The sequence below is a fragment of the Pyxicephalus adspersus genome, chromosome 12 (assembly GCF_032062135.1).
Source record: "Pyxicephalus adspersus chromosome 12, UCB_Pads_2.0, whole genome shotgun sequence".
Taxonomy (NCBI): Eukaryota; Metazoa; Chordata; class Amphibia; order Anura; family Pyxicephalidae; genus Pyxicephalus; species Pyxicephalus adspersus.
This window is the reverse complement of record NC_092869.1, coordinates 29,879,400-29,894,763: the sequence shown is the minus strand read 5'-3', so window position 1 is coordinate 29,894,763 and position 15,364 is coordinate 29,879,400. Positions and strand designations below refer to the sequence as shown.

Below are 15,364 nucleotides of genomic sequence, written 5' to 3'. Positions count from 1 at the left end.
GTGTCAGAGTGATTAGAAGGGGATACATTGACACAGAGTGATTTTTTAGTATTTTGTTCAGAATCTTTTTTTTCTAGGTTTTTCTCCTTTAAAATTGGGTGCGTCTTATAGGCCGGAGCGTCTTATAGTCCGAAAAATACGGTATTTAAAGCTTAACTCCAGGCATAAGGCAGGCCGAAGGAGTATAAATCAACTGTTGTACCTGCCAAAATTACTATCTATCCAATTCGGAACAGAATATTCCTGCCTGGAAAGGGAGGAGACCTGTTTCTTTCAACTGCAGTTAGATAACAGCTACAGGTCCTCTCTCTTCCCCAGACTAGACCTTAAAAAAAGAAATGCACCGATTAGATAATTTCTCTGTCACCTTGCTTTCACCTTCTGTGAGCACATGAAGACTAAAAACACTTTATTAGCAACTTTTTTTGCTTCTCCCACTTCTAGTCTGAATTTTTCCATACAGGAGATATATGCAGGACACAGCAGGGAGGTAAAACAGCTCCTGCTTGCATGTGTCACTTTCTCACCAGCTGGATGAACATCTCACCGGCCACTTACATTCTTTCACATTTTCAGCAAAGAGAGAGCAATTCTTTGCTAGTCCAGCTGTCCAGGGATCAACACATGCAAGCAGATGAGTATCCTCACGTTGATGATCTTGTTGCTGGTAAGTTTGCAAAGTTGTCAAGCATGACATGAGTCTTATACTGCCTACATAAAAAATAAACATTTAATGCTAAGTCAATGAATAAAATGTTCTATTATATATGCAGCTTTAAAAAGGCTTGGTAGCACTCACAGAAAGCGGAAACTAAAAGTAGACCAAGAAGAATGAGGTCTAATTTGCACTATCAATTGGAAATGTGTAAATTCCCCAGATAGCTTACTTAGGAAAAATTGGTAGACAAGGACTCTAACCAGCATAATAATTACTTAATTGAGTGAGAGATTTATTTCATTATTGATTTCAAATTTTATTAAAATATATTCAACATAAATAAATGATAAGATATACTACATCTTTACCTGCATACAAATATATAAGAGGGCTGAAGTACACTCAGCCCAATGGTGAGTATGTCAATGAAGTTGGTGCTTGGTGTTAACTGCAAATTCACAGAGCAATAGATGGCTAAGAAAGAACTCTCGTGTAGGAGCCCCGAGAGGATTATAAGAGATGCTGTTTTACCTTTTTGAATACAAAATAAGAAGTATTGTTTCAATTAAGATTGTAATTTACAAATTTAATCCAGGTTAAACATAAACTTTCTAACATGGGGGATCCCTTGAAACAACTTTTAGGTCCTAGCGAACCCCTGACAAAAATACCAATATCTACAGCTCACATTAGTGTGGTGGTCAATAGAAAAAATACTTACATAGCAGGACAATGGGGAGAATATTACTCTGACCTGAGAGGCAGATTTTGCACTCAAGTAACCGCTATTAACCAGGGCCAAGACCATAAGCTTAGAAAGCCTTCCTATAGCTTAAAAACATAAAAAAAGATAAAGTTGCCCGATAAGGGGGCCAATAACACAAAATCACCTTCATGGGTGAAGTATGTTTTCCTGTAATAAGATATTTCCATGGAAAGGACCTTTAATTTCATTATGTGTGTTTTTCTGTGGAAATGCGCACTGCACACTTTTACTCCCAGGTTCTATCAAATCCCTAAGCCAATGAAGTGTTCGCAGATGTCATCTGAAATGCTGAACAATTTGGTCCTTTAGGATTATTTGCGCTATTACTGCAGTACAGCAGATCTGTCATTTAGCGACAGTCTACAAAGTGAAATCAAGAAACGACGCAATAGACATTGTATTTACATCACTGAGAAACAAGATTAATGCCGGATCTAGTTCTGGGGACATACATTAACTTATTTTAATTTATTTTATGTTTTTATCTCATAAAGGACTTTATTCACTGTAGTTTATTAAAAGGGGTTTCCAGATTCTACCATAAGCCTCCTCTAACAAATTCCCATATGTTTTTGGGGGGACTGAATGTGGGGAAGAGTCCTTCAACATGGCACTGCCTTTATACTGAAGGAAGGCACATGGCCTGTTATGTACAGGAAGAGGATAGAAGCACCCTAATGGCCCTCTCTTTTTCTGGCCACTCAGCCTGGACATGTGTGGGGTTGATGTGTAAGGGGGACCAAACAGGTTCTTTGCTTTTAATAAAAATAATAAACCACTACAACTTTGGGCATCCCCAAATCATATTTTTTTTATAAGATTGTGTAATTGCCCACTTCATTCTGAATTGTATATTTACAAAAATATTCATTTATTTCATATCCCCATGTAATTCCCGGCCCCCTTACCCCCCGTTCCCTTCTTAATTTTTACAGTATTTTCCTTTTGATTTGTCCATTATCCTTATGTTTTTAATAAAAGAATAAATACTTCTTCCACTGCCTTAATGGCTAAATGCTAATCTTTTTAGAGGAATCGATCTTTGAAGTTTGATTAGATAGCATGGTATTTCCTGCAAGGTAGGACATATCATGAGGAACCACGGCCCAAGGTGGGAGATCAGGAGATCTACAAACCAGGAAATGTCAGTTTCTGAAAGGACATCAGATGATGATTTATCTGTATTGAAGCAGCATTCAGCAATGTGGACCTAAGAATATGTACATGCTTTTTTTTCTTTTACATACAACTCATCTTGAAAAGGTTTACTTTATTACTGAGGGCCACTTTAATCTTTGCTACCCCACAGATTTCACTCCTTTAAATTCATAAAATATAATGTATACTACTACTCTTGCATTGAAGTGGAAGTCCCACTTTTTACATGTGTAATACAGGCAGGTGGTCATTGAAGAAAGGGACATGTGATGTCCCTTCTGCAATACCTGCTCTTACCTGCCTAATCGCCGCCCAGCTTGGAATATTTTGCTGAGTTGCGCATGCACAGCTCAGGATTGGTTTTTCAGGGAAACTCACTAGTGCGCCCTGGAAATAAATGAACACCTGCACACCCACGTGGGAGATACGTCATCCCGGCATGGCCAAACAAGATGGCCAAAGATCATGTTTAGGAAGCAAAGAAGAAAGTAGATGTTGGCACTCTGAAATGGAACGGGGATAGTTGAGTAATCATGGGTTTAAATCAGCTTTGAGCATGTGATCCTAGCAGAAAAAAAGCGAAGGATCAAAATTTAGCTACAGCCTCTGACTAGCCAATCATCTGTTTTAGCAGAGATCATGTGACCAGTGTCTAGGCTGCCATGGTATCTTGGCGTAGTATTTTCTGAAATGCATATGTTTAATGCTATATTTTCCCTATTTGTAAAGTGTAGAAAGAATTGTCTTTAAGCTTTGCTAATGTTTATTAAATTTTGGGTCAGTTCTTATACTTTCAATTTCTGGTTATATCATCATGCCATGAAAATGCCTTGCCTGACAGATAATATCGTAAAGTTTTAGGCAATGTATACTTTCCATAAAAATCAAACACGAGAATGTCCACTTTAGAATGCCAATACTTTAATAAGCCATACCTGAACTACTGTCATTTCTGTTGGATTTGCTTGACTGAGAACTTCTACTTTCCATCTCAAAAATTGGAGAGGAAGAGTCTTCGGTTGATGACATATGGAAGAGCTTCCTTCTTGTGCTACTGCATGAGTTTGTGTATGTCATTCCGGAGTGACATCGAGAAACAGAAGAATGCGTGGTATCTGAGAAGAAAGAGTCGGAATGAATTTGGCCCAGCAGATTATGAACATCCTTCATAAATGTGACAAATCTAAAGTCTCCTATAAACATCATCTTGAAAATATTGACCCCACCAAGTAGGGTAAATAATACTCTGGCATCTTGTTTACTTCACTCTATTGAAAAAAAATATCAGTAGATACGTGGACTGATATGACTTTCCTTTTCCAAAAAGTTCAAAAACAACTACTGGGCCAGTGCAAAGTCTGAAGAACCTGAGGGTCATCAGTACGGTCTTATTTTTTTAGTCCAAAGCTTGACACATTTTTTTTAGAACCAGATGAAGTATTGTCTTCTCAGGACTGATGCCATTCAAGATAGGTAGACATCCAATTGCCATAACACAAAACAGGATTCCATGTTTCCATTGCATTCAGTAAAATCCATGCCAAAAGGCCACTATTAGAAAGGGCTGGAGCTAGATATGTTTACTGCTGACAAAAGCCAAGTGCTGACTCTTCAAAATCTTCTTTCTTCAAGTCTCATACTGTGACTGAAATGGTACAAGTAACCTTTGTTCTGAAGAAATTGCTTTAAGTCAGGAACAATAAGCGCTTTCTGAGCCGTAACTCTTTGGTTCGCTTATAAGTGCAGAACATTTTAACTGAATACACCACAAAGTGACTACAAATCTATTGGTTTCTCTCAATTTAAAATGATGGCACCTGTGTTTCTCAATATCTATATTCTCTACATTGCTCTGCATATGATCATGGAAAATCTAGATAGCATTCCGTGTCTACTGGTCGAAAATCATGTAAAGGATCAACCCCACCACCCCAAAAAAAGCAATGGCCATTGTAACTGGATTTTTTACAATGTTAGGATAATTTTTTGTTGAAAGCAAAAATGCAATCATTGAGGTGTTTACTTTCATTTTGTAAATCCACAAAATGAAAACTGCCATGTGGGTGTTAATGAAATAACTCCCTTCCCTTTCCAGTTACATATTTAGTAATTTCTAACACAGTTTGTTATTAATCTTGAACTTGTTATTCAAAAAAACCTAAAGCTAAAGCATGTACATATTCTCAACAAACAGTAAAATCACTTTGCATAGCCCTCATTCATCTCTGCATCCATAAACATTGTGGTTAAATGGATTTTGGAAGTTCAAAACACAGGTTTAACTTATTCCTGTGAGAACAGATCTTAGAAGACTACCAGCCCTCCAACGTAAACAACCAGCAGGTGTTTACAAACTGTTATAAACCAACTAAAATAAGGGCTTGTTGTGATCTTTGAGAAAAAATAACTTAACATTAAAAAACAAGAGGTTTAGAAAAAACTTGAGGTTTAGAAGACAGAATGTGTGTGACTTTTTGAAAAAAAAAAAGATTTCACTTTGTTTAACCTCCCTAGCGGTTCATTTCTTACCGGTTTTTTATGTCTAAAAACGGTACGGTTTTTCATGAAAATTTATTTTACAGTATAATATAATAGTATGAATATAATAAAGTTTGAAACACAAAATCATTTAAAAACAATAAATTGAATAACTTAAAAAATCTATATATTTAAAAAAAAAAATACATTTTAATTTAAAAAAAAATACATATTATACTCATACTATTATATATACTGTAAAATAAATGTTCTTGAAAACAATGTACTGCTTTTACACATAAAAATCCAATGTATTGCATTCAATACAGTTATTTTGTATTGAATGCAATACAAATGGATTTTGAATTTCCCGCCCGGCCGGGACGTACACACGCACCGATGTCACCGGGAACTGCCCGGGTGACTCATCGGATGCAGAAGCTGGAAGAAGAAAGAAGACGGAGATTGCGGCACTGGACGGCGCGGGACCCCGGCGGATCAGGTAAGCGCTCTATTTACTAACCTTCCCTAGGTGTTCCAACCCCGAGTGTGACTCGGGGTTACCACTTGTAGCAACTTTTTTCTACCACGAGTCACACTCGGGGTTACCGCTAGGGCCGTTAAAGCTGCTCTATTATGACATTGTTAACATGATATAAAAGGGTCGCTATACCTTTTATATAATGCACATTTTTTCTTTATTTACCACTTTTTTAGGAAGGTCTACCTTCCCTTTCGACTGAAGGCAAAACCTGCACCAGCCTGGAATACTTGCGTCACAAATCCCAGGAGGTTTTGCTCTGCTTCTTCTGCACATGGCCGAGATCAAGCATGCATCATCAGCGGCTTTCCCAAAAAATGCTTAATCTCCCGTATGAGCAGGAAGACACTTCACCTGAACTCGCACCTGCGCAGTGTGAGTTCAGGTGACATGAGAAGGACCCGGAAAAGAGAAGAAATAGCATGATCACTCCTGCTGTTTCATCCCCATCAGAGAAAGTTCCATTCGAAACATCCTTTTATTATACACCCATTATATACTCATATTATACACTATCTCAGTTTTCTGGGCTTTTCACAAATTCCCATAGGAACTGCAGAAAACTGGCTCAATAAATAAATACTTGCATTTATCCCTAATATTGGTGAGGGTTTCACCCTTTATGGTTAGGTATAATTACCTAAATTCAATTAAACCCCTGATATAATAATCAGACTCAAAAAAATAAAGTAATCCTACACAAAGCAGTAAAACAAATTATCCTGCAAACCGTGCCATTAATATGCACAGAATACGATCAGAAAGCTGTAAAATTAATTCATACTTGCCATTTCTGTACCTTGACTTTGAGGAGTAAAAGATGGGATGTGATGTGCATTTAAAACCTATGCTGGCAACCTGTGAGCAATTGAAATACCTTCAAAGGCAGGAGATGATCACTGCCCCAAGTGAGGGATCCGATTATACTGGCACTACTTACCACTGACACTGTGCCTTATATATATATATATATATATATACATATACATACAGTCCTTTTCCTTTAGCCAGCCACACCACCCGGCACACTGATTGTTTTTGGGTGGTTACTGAAATGTTGGGACACAATACAGAGGTTGTCACCCACCTACAGCTTCAATCCACCCATCTTAAAAAAAAAATCTGTAGAAAATACTGTATAAATATATATGTGTGTTCTCCCCAACCCTGTTCCAAAATGTATGCCACATAGCAGAACACTATTCTGTCTTGCAAGGGATGGGACCTGATCTTTCCATGCAGCACTTTCCTTGTTTCACTGATTTCACTTATTCCCCACCCCTATCCAGTGAATGATCAGTAAAAGAAGAATAGGTACCCTGGTTAGCCCATCTCTCCTTCTCTTACAATATGGATGCTCCTTGCACTACAACACATCTGACTTGTCCCCTTCTGCTTTCTTCTTCTCCTCTCTTCTCTCTCCTGAGCTCTGCTGCACAGTAGACTGCAAAAGGTCAAATTCAAGTGTTTACACTAATTGTATTAAAAACATAACAATGTATTAATGAGCTGTCACAGTGGGGAGTGGGGAAGCGTTAGACAACGTGAGTTTTTTTTTGGTGTCTGTGTTACCTGCTGACAACTGTCACTAGGAAGTCCAAGATGAGGGGGAATCCAAAAATTTGTGCTCCGAGATTATGCAAAATTTTTTGGAGATTTCTTTTCTGCTCACTGTTACTTATCTGGGACTGGAAGTAACAAGAAATTTTCCCAATGATACACAGACTACAAAAAAGTTAAGTGTTTAAGTCGGCTATACAAATACTTTAATATTCAGTCTACTAGCCAAGAACAATTCTGTCCCAGCCGTCTGAGTAGAGTAACCATGATAATTGCAGATATTTTTAAGCGACGGAAGCAAGCCTGTCTGTAATGTAAAATGTCATCCAACTTACTATTGTTCTTTGGAAACAGAGCAAAGCAAAAGCTGGCCATAGACATGGGTGAACAGTCCATGATTTCTAGACAGGGATGCTTTAGTCACATGAGTGCTCCTTATAGTGGCATTCGATGAGGGTGGGAGCCACATGCAGACCGTCCAGACAGCAGCAAAAACAATAGGGTAAAAAAGAAAAAATTAGGCGACTATTGACAACACCTCTTCAAGGATGTCAGATGCAGCCCTATATAGGAACAAAAAGTCACTTGATCCAGCCAGAAAAGCCAGATTGGGAAAATGTAAAGTGATGTCTCTAGGCAGCCTTAGTCTGCATATGGCACTACTTGACATAAACCTTGCACTTATAAAGCAAGATTCATCTTAGTAAATCAGTGACCTAATAATAAATATTTAGGGTAAGTACTAACTTGTTTCCCCACCTTCTTCAGGTGATCAGCTTCAGGGGCACTTCCATGCTACTTGTCACTTACACCCAAGCAGTCCTTAAAGAACCAGTGTCTGCATATGTGGGTTGGGGGCAGACCCCTATTCATTCTCTATGGAGCTGACACCAGGAGAAGCTTCTTGTAGTGCCCTACTACACTCAGTCCTTCCCCGGCATAAGGTAGCAGTAACCACACCGCAACACATGACATCAGTATAAACATGCCCTTAGAATATTCAGCATTTCACAGGGATCTCTTCAAAAGGACTACAACATTGCCTTCTGGTTAAGTCAGGCATTTAGTACATTTACCAACTTTTTTTCTCTTTGCAGGTTTTTTGTACCTATTGCCACAATTTAATAAGGAAGATGTTACTCTGATATAATAAACACACATTTCGTTATGGTGCAAGTTCTGTTTTAAAGAAAGGCGGTCATTAAAGGATTATTGGGCTGCCACTGCTTATCTACTACGGACATGCTAGTCTTCTTGCTTTAGCACTGACGTTCACCAGGGCTAGGTTCAAACCTGTCCCAGGATCAAACATCCCAAGCGGCTGACACCTTGCCAGCTGCTTCATCACCTGCAACACTGTGCTGGTATTTAAAGAACCATCATCTGCAGATTTGACAGTGAGCAGCGGTACCATTCACTGTACCACTCACCCCTGATCCCATTCATTTTCTTTGGGGCTGCTGGGGGTAGAATTCACAAGTAGGGTCTCTCCCAAGGCACTGGTTAACTAGCATTAGGAAGTGGTAAATACACCACAACCTCATCGGCAGTCTGAACATAGCCTAACCCTAAACAATTATGCTGTAGCAAGGAAACTAGCTTTTGCAATGGAAGAAGAAATCTCCACATTTCTCCCACGATGGATCTCTTTTAACGGGGTGTAAACCCAGTGGAGACCCTATGATATCTATTTGCATTGGGAGCACAAGGGATCAAAGTGTTGCACTCCAAGGAAACATTGAGATCCAAAACAGCCCAATTATAGCTACTATTAGACAACAAGGTTTTATTTTGTTAATAAGTAATTTCCCCTAAGTATCTAATTTCTGCATTTATCACCACACTCAGTTTTAGAATTGTCTGCTAACGTCGGGACAATACTTTGCCTGAACAACTGCGGGCTAATAATAAAACTAATTAAACAGAAGTGGATACAGCACAGAAGCTTCATATATTCAATTTAATGGTTTCTCTGCCAGGACACTCCAAGTCAAGCAATGTTTACAATCCTGTGATTCATTATAATGCAAGAGTGAGTTATTTTTACATATCTTGATTCGCACATCCAACGTATAAAATGTCCATTAAAATGTCCACATAATTATATTTACATAAACAGGAATTTGGGATGCATGGGAAGTAATATTGGGTTAAAGTGAATGCATTGTGCTGGTAGATATAGGTCATTTATTTTAACTTTAGGACAAATATTACATACTTTTTTAGGTAAGTAAATGTAACAATTGCACCTTAATATCACATAATTTGATTTCCAGCCAATAAATGGAGCTTGGGGCTCTTTTTTGCATTTTTAGCAGACTGAGCCTAACTGCTTTATGAGGGAAAATGTTTTTTTTTTAGAAAACTCATTAGCGCAAGCTCAAAGAAGGAACTTTTTACAACTTTTTTGTTACTCACTTGGCTCTGCTGATCGCTGCAACTCACCAGTCACCAACTCCAGTTTTCCAGACATAACATGATGTCATTATTTGTGCACCTTTCCCTTTGAGACATCTCTCCCACCATGACTAGTACGCAGCCTAATCACTGAACAAACGCTCTCCACCAAGTCCCCTAAAAAAGCTCAAAGAGGCGAAACATGTCGGGCCACGAGACGTTCAAATGTTATAATTTCAGTAGGAATTTATTGTTCAGTTCATAAATCTACACCCCCCCACCCCCACCCCGGCCACCATATTGTGCAGCAGGGGAGACCAGTGCCACTTTGATATGTTGAAACTGTAGCAATTTGCACACTTGAACTTTTATTCAATACATTGCCGCACTTTGTAAAAAAAGTGGCATCCTGTAATCATTCTGCTGCAGAAAGGAGGAAGCATTTGCCTTATCTCCCCCCACCCCCAAACCCCCTCCCTGGTGATCAGACTGCAACTTTATAACTTTGTAGTGGAACTAAACCCATCAATACTCACTTGTTTCTGTTCAGCCACAGGACCCACTATCTTTTTCCTTCTGTATCCTGATCTTCAATCAAGATCATCCAATCAAGATGCCTGGGCTGGAACGATGTAACTTCCATGTGGGTCATTCATTCCCACCACGCACAGGGGAAGCCAGGATTGTCGGGTATCACTGGCAACAACGATGAGTTACACATGCACAGCTCAGGAAATTATGACAGCTGGGTGGCGATCAGTAAGGTAAGAATAGCTATTGCAGGAAAAACATTTCCTGCCCCTTTCGGCAATAAACACTTGCCTGGTCTCCAATTGTCAGTAGGGCTTTATTTCCACTTTAAAAATAGATTCTGAACCTGGATAATGCTTGAGCAAAGATGGCTTCATCTTTTAAAAAACAGATAAAGGGATTATCATGTGAATACTGTGACCTCTGTAGAAGGTAAATATTACACTTAGGGGCATATCTGTAAATCAGTGAATGCAATATTAACCAAATATTATCTTGTGATCTTGTGATTAAATATATCCTTTAATTTAAAACTCATTAACCAGAAAGATTAATCTGCAATGAATATTTTGTGAATATCACACTTTATAAATGATGCCTCTTACTAATAGGTAGGAATAGGAAAGGTGTCTATAACTAGGTTGGTAGAATTACAATCCCTGATAAATAATAATGAACGACAGTTCATTCATAAACCAGCAATCATTCATAAAAGTGATGTTCATGTCAGCTGATTGTCATTTTTATGAATAAGGAAAACCTCATAGCATTGTTATTGTGCTAAAAATACCATAAATCCAAATGATAATCCTTTTTCTAATAACCTGTCCTATAGAAGGGTTTAGCAGCCTCTTGTCACTCCTAGGAATTGTCACATATTATTATTATTATTATTATTATTATTAATATTAATAATAATAAACAGGATTTCTACAGCGCCAACATATTATGAAGCGGTGTACATTAAATAGGGCTAGCAAATAACAGAGATACAGACAGTGACACAGGAGGCGGAGAGGATCCTGCCCCAAAGAGCTTACAATTTAGGAGGTGGGGAATAAGCATACAATAGGAGAAGGGTCACAGCAATTGGCCTGATTTATTAAAACTCTCCATGCCTGTAGAGAATACCCTTTCATCGGTGAAACTGGATCACCCAGCTTCACTGATGAAAGTGTATCCTCTCCAGCCTTTGAGAGCTTTAATAAATCAGGCCAAATGTGTACATTGAAATGTTTCCAGACAGCAAAGGATAGGACCATTTTAAAATATTGTATTGCTTTTGGTTCTCTGCCGCAAAATGGGTTAAAAATAAATAGTGAAAGCAGACACCCACTCCCACTGGGAAGACTGACTAATGCAGTTAGTCACCCTTTATACAAAAGTGGACAGTTAAGCTGTGCCCCAGCTTAAGAAATAGTCACTTCACAGCTTTACCCAGAGAACATAATGCAGTAGGTTTACTCACACCCATTCACAAATAAAACTGATTTTCATCATCATTTACAAGTCTACACCCCTGTGTGCACATTCTCAGCAAACACATTGCTCATAAAAGACCCTTGTGTATAGTGTCATTCACACTCCCTTGTTACCTGCGGAATTAAAAGGTTTGCAGAATTCTCAGTTCTTTTATTAATGTTCGTGGAGTCGATATGTTTATGCATTGTTTCTCTTGATCTTTGTAACTCAAAAGTATATTAGTGCTTTATTCTTTATTAAAAAATAATACTATACATTTGTATTGGGCATTGAGATACTAAAAAGAAGTCTGAGTTGTTATACCGTAAAAAGGTCAAATGGACTCTGAAGTTGACATGTTTGGATAAAGTAGAAATTGGTAAAACTCCTTAGGATTATTTTTGGTGCATTTTATTAGGGAGAGTTTGCTTTACTATTAGACATAGAGGCAAAAAAGAGAAAACATTTGGCAATCAGCAAAGCATTGAAAACTGATTGCTCTTTTGTACATTTGGTGTTAAAAAGTTTAACAAAAATTGAACAAGGAAGTGTTGATCTGTTATCTGATCACTAATTATTTATAAATGTGTTCTTGGTATATAAAAACCTATATAAATCATTTTAATAAAAAGGGTAACTGCATTTAAAAATCTCCCCTCATTTTTTGCTACAGTGACAACTTTTGGTAATTTGTTTTTAGTTTTTTTAGATGATGTTGTCAGTTTGCAGGATTTTAAAACATCGCACAAAGGTTTAATTTACCTGCGCCAAATCTTTCCTGCAGAAAAATAAAGTAGAGGATGTTTCCATTTTTGGCATCTTTCCCTTAATGACAGTCTGCACAGAGCTATTCAGTGGTTGGGAATGTGCTATTCAGTTTCAAGTATAATCAGAGCTTGAGCTATTGATCTTGGTAAACAGTAAGAGCAAGTTCAGAGCAGCAGCAAGATCACATGATCCCACTTCAGGTGCAGTGGGTGTAAGATACATGTATTGTCTCTCTCAAGGCAGGGGTTCACTGGCATGTGGAAGCAGTAAGCACACTGCAACCTTACCTACAGTCTGAACATAACCTAAGTTATTTCCAGCAAACCAGTTAAAGCAGAGCTAATCCTTGACCCTAAAATCTGTAACCAAGCAGGTCCTTAATTTTAATGGACAGGCGCTGCCCCTTCTATACTAAAATACCCTTATCTGCCTGATTTTTCAAATACATTCACTTCTCCCTGTTCTATCACAAGCACTGCCATCTCCTCTTCCTGGTTCTGACCTTTGGGGATCTTGATTGGCATACAAGTTCATTCATACCCTGCACATACAGGCAGGTAGGTGTATTATACTGAAGAAGGGACATGGCCTGTCCCTTCTGCAATAATAAACCTGCCTGATCACAAATTATTTTTGTGGGACTAAAAATACATCCTGTACCCAAGGGCTGCGGGCTGGTTTAGCGGCCGGTGATTTGGGGGCCGCAAATATCAGGAAGAATAAGCGCTGGCATCTGGAGCAGAGCGGCTCTCCTTACATTGCTCTATAGCTAGTGACAGCAGGAGCGCAACCAGCGATTGGGGGCTTTCCTCACACTGCTTACACAGGAGCTGCTGAGAATGGCAGAGCATTGTACTCCGCCAATTCCAGCATCTCGGACAGCACAGCAGCTCTCTTACACTACTCTGTTATTCTCAGCTAATCTGCTGACAGGAGGCCGAGTGCTGAGTAGAGCAGAGTAGTGTAAGCCGTATATATACTGAGCCATGGCAAAATTTTATTCTATGTTACCGGGCCCTGCTGTCAGAAAGGTTGGGGACCACTGCTGCAGAATATGTGACAAGGTGCCCAAAACGCCACCTACTGGCTTGTAAAAAATACACATCCTATATATTTCATGTTTATTAAAATAACCAAAATACAAAAAAGTACTCCTTTGTCCTGAACAAAAGAAATAATATACAAAGCACTACACATAGCAGTTAGAACACTGTATGTGTTCTGTAGACACCACCTGCACTTTACTTGAATGATGCCAGGATTTTGTTATTCTGATTTTGTTGTCTTTGCAGCTGCTTATGAGTTTATTATGTCTGAACAATTCCATTTAAATTCCTGATATGTCCTTTTTTCAGATAAGCACCTCACAGTATAGCGGATGGCTCAGCAATATTCTCGATCAGTCAGATAAATGAATGTATTTCTCCTTCATGTACGAGTTTGACCTTGAAGCTGAATGCTTAACTTACAGACTAAATGGACTTTAAATGTCATCAAATTTTACTCCTCGGTGTTCTAACACATTTTGGAAAATCACACAAAATGCGTGACAGTTGCTAAGTACTGGAAGCGATTCAACTGATGAAAAATGCATGCCGCAAGACTCTGTCATTTAAATACAGCATTGCAAATTCCTATTATTTGTCGTGTCTTGCATGAAATGCAGAGCCTGATCCATTCGTTGCACTAAACATAATCCTTAATTCAATATCAGTCGGTATCTCCCTTTATCTGCCGGCCATGCAGCGCCAAACACTCCAGAACTCTTCAGAGGTTCCCTACGGCATAAAACAAAAAATTGAGGATTCTAGAGAAGGCAGGAAATGCGGTAATCCATCAACGCTCTCTGGTACAGACGGAGCTAGAAAGCCTATGGGATTGTCATTTGCTGGTCCTGAGACAGTAAATCTGAAGTCTGCCTCTTGACAGAAAGAAGAAATGGACGTGTGCTGTCTAATCTGTGGATTCAAAGATCAGCTGATAGATAGCTAGGAGCATAGGAGGTTTTACAATGCTTCTTTAAAGGGGATCATATGTTGGCCAATTACTATGCCAGATTGGGGCTGTGTACCTATGTATAATATAGAAACATCATCAAGTGACTGCTAATGGTATGCAATATGTCCCGAGGGTTATGGTTTATTGGTTGGTTTATCTCCTCTTGAGTCAGTCGCTGGGCTTATATGCGGTTAGTTTTTAGGGTAATAATAAAATATGGTAACAAAATCTTTAGGGAGAGTGCAGCTGCAGAAAATGGTATAAAAAGTAAGTTAAAAAACTACATAGGTGAACTTTAGGAACAGATTGCATGCATCCTTTTTATTCTGACTTTATCATTCAATACAAAGAGCATTTTCTTCTTCCAAGCTTATTTACTACCCAGCTACTCCTGACAAAAAAAATTCCATGAAATCACAAATTATAGCCCTACTTTAACCAAAAGAATTTGGGTGTTAGAAGAATAAGGGAAGTGGTAAAACTGCTTTTAGGTTTTATAACCCAATAGGAAGATTCCTTCCCATAAAGGAGCTATCTCTAAGGATGCAATTATGGCACTTTTATTAGGGGAAGGTTAGAACTTCTGCTATTTTGTTTGAAGGGGGGGGTCGGGGGGAATCTCTTTATTTTCCTGCATGGTCGTTGCGAAAAGAAGCAAAACAAGGAGTATACAAGAAGGGCTTCTTTTCTTTACAGCAACATTTTTAAAAAAGCTTCAGCTGGGCTGTTTATGTCTTTTATGAAATGTATGCTAGCTTGCAGTCACAGGTTGCCCAGGACTGTACATTGTTTCATGTCCTGAAAATGTACTTACAGTGGTGTGGCTTTGCAATTTTTTTGATTTTATTGATGAGATGGAGTCTACTTTGACCTTGAATTCAATCTGTGAATGTTGGTGAGCATTGTATTGTTTTAAATACAGTAAAGATATTTGAATATCTTCAGAAAACAGAATCTTTCGGAATACCAATTTTTTTTTCACCAGCAGCTACCAAAGCTCATGTAAAGCTCATGTCTTACCCAGGGTATGATAAGGTAAGATAAAAAG

General features: G+C 38.5%; 1 protein-coding gene across 2 annotated transcripts in view; it reads right to left on the bottom strand.

Moving 5' to 3' along the window:
* Nucleotides 1-15,364, bottom strand: part of SLC35F4 (solute carrier family 35 member F4) — a 137,341-nt gene that overhangs the window by 31,604 nt on the left and 90,373 nt on the right. The window contains exon 2 of one of the 2 annotated variants that reach the window (XM_072428331.1): nucleotides 3,518-3,697. The exons of the other annotated variant lie outside the window; for it this stretch is intronic. Coding sequence (XP_072284432.1) covers nucleotides 3,518-3,697 — 180 coding nt within the window. The remainder of the gene's footprint in view (nucleotides 1-3,517; nucleotides 3,698-15,364) is intronic. 2 annotated transcript variants of the gene reach the window in all.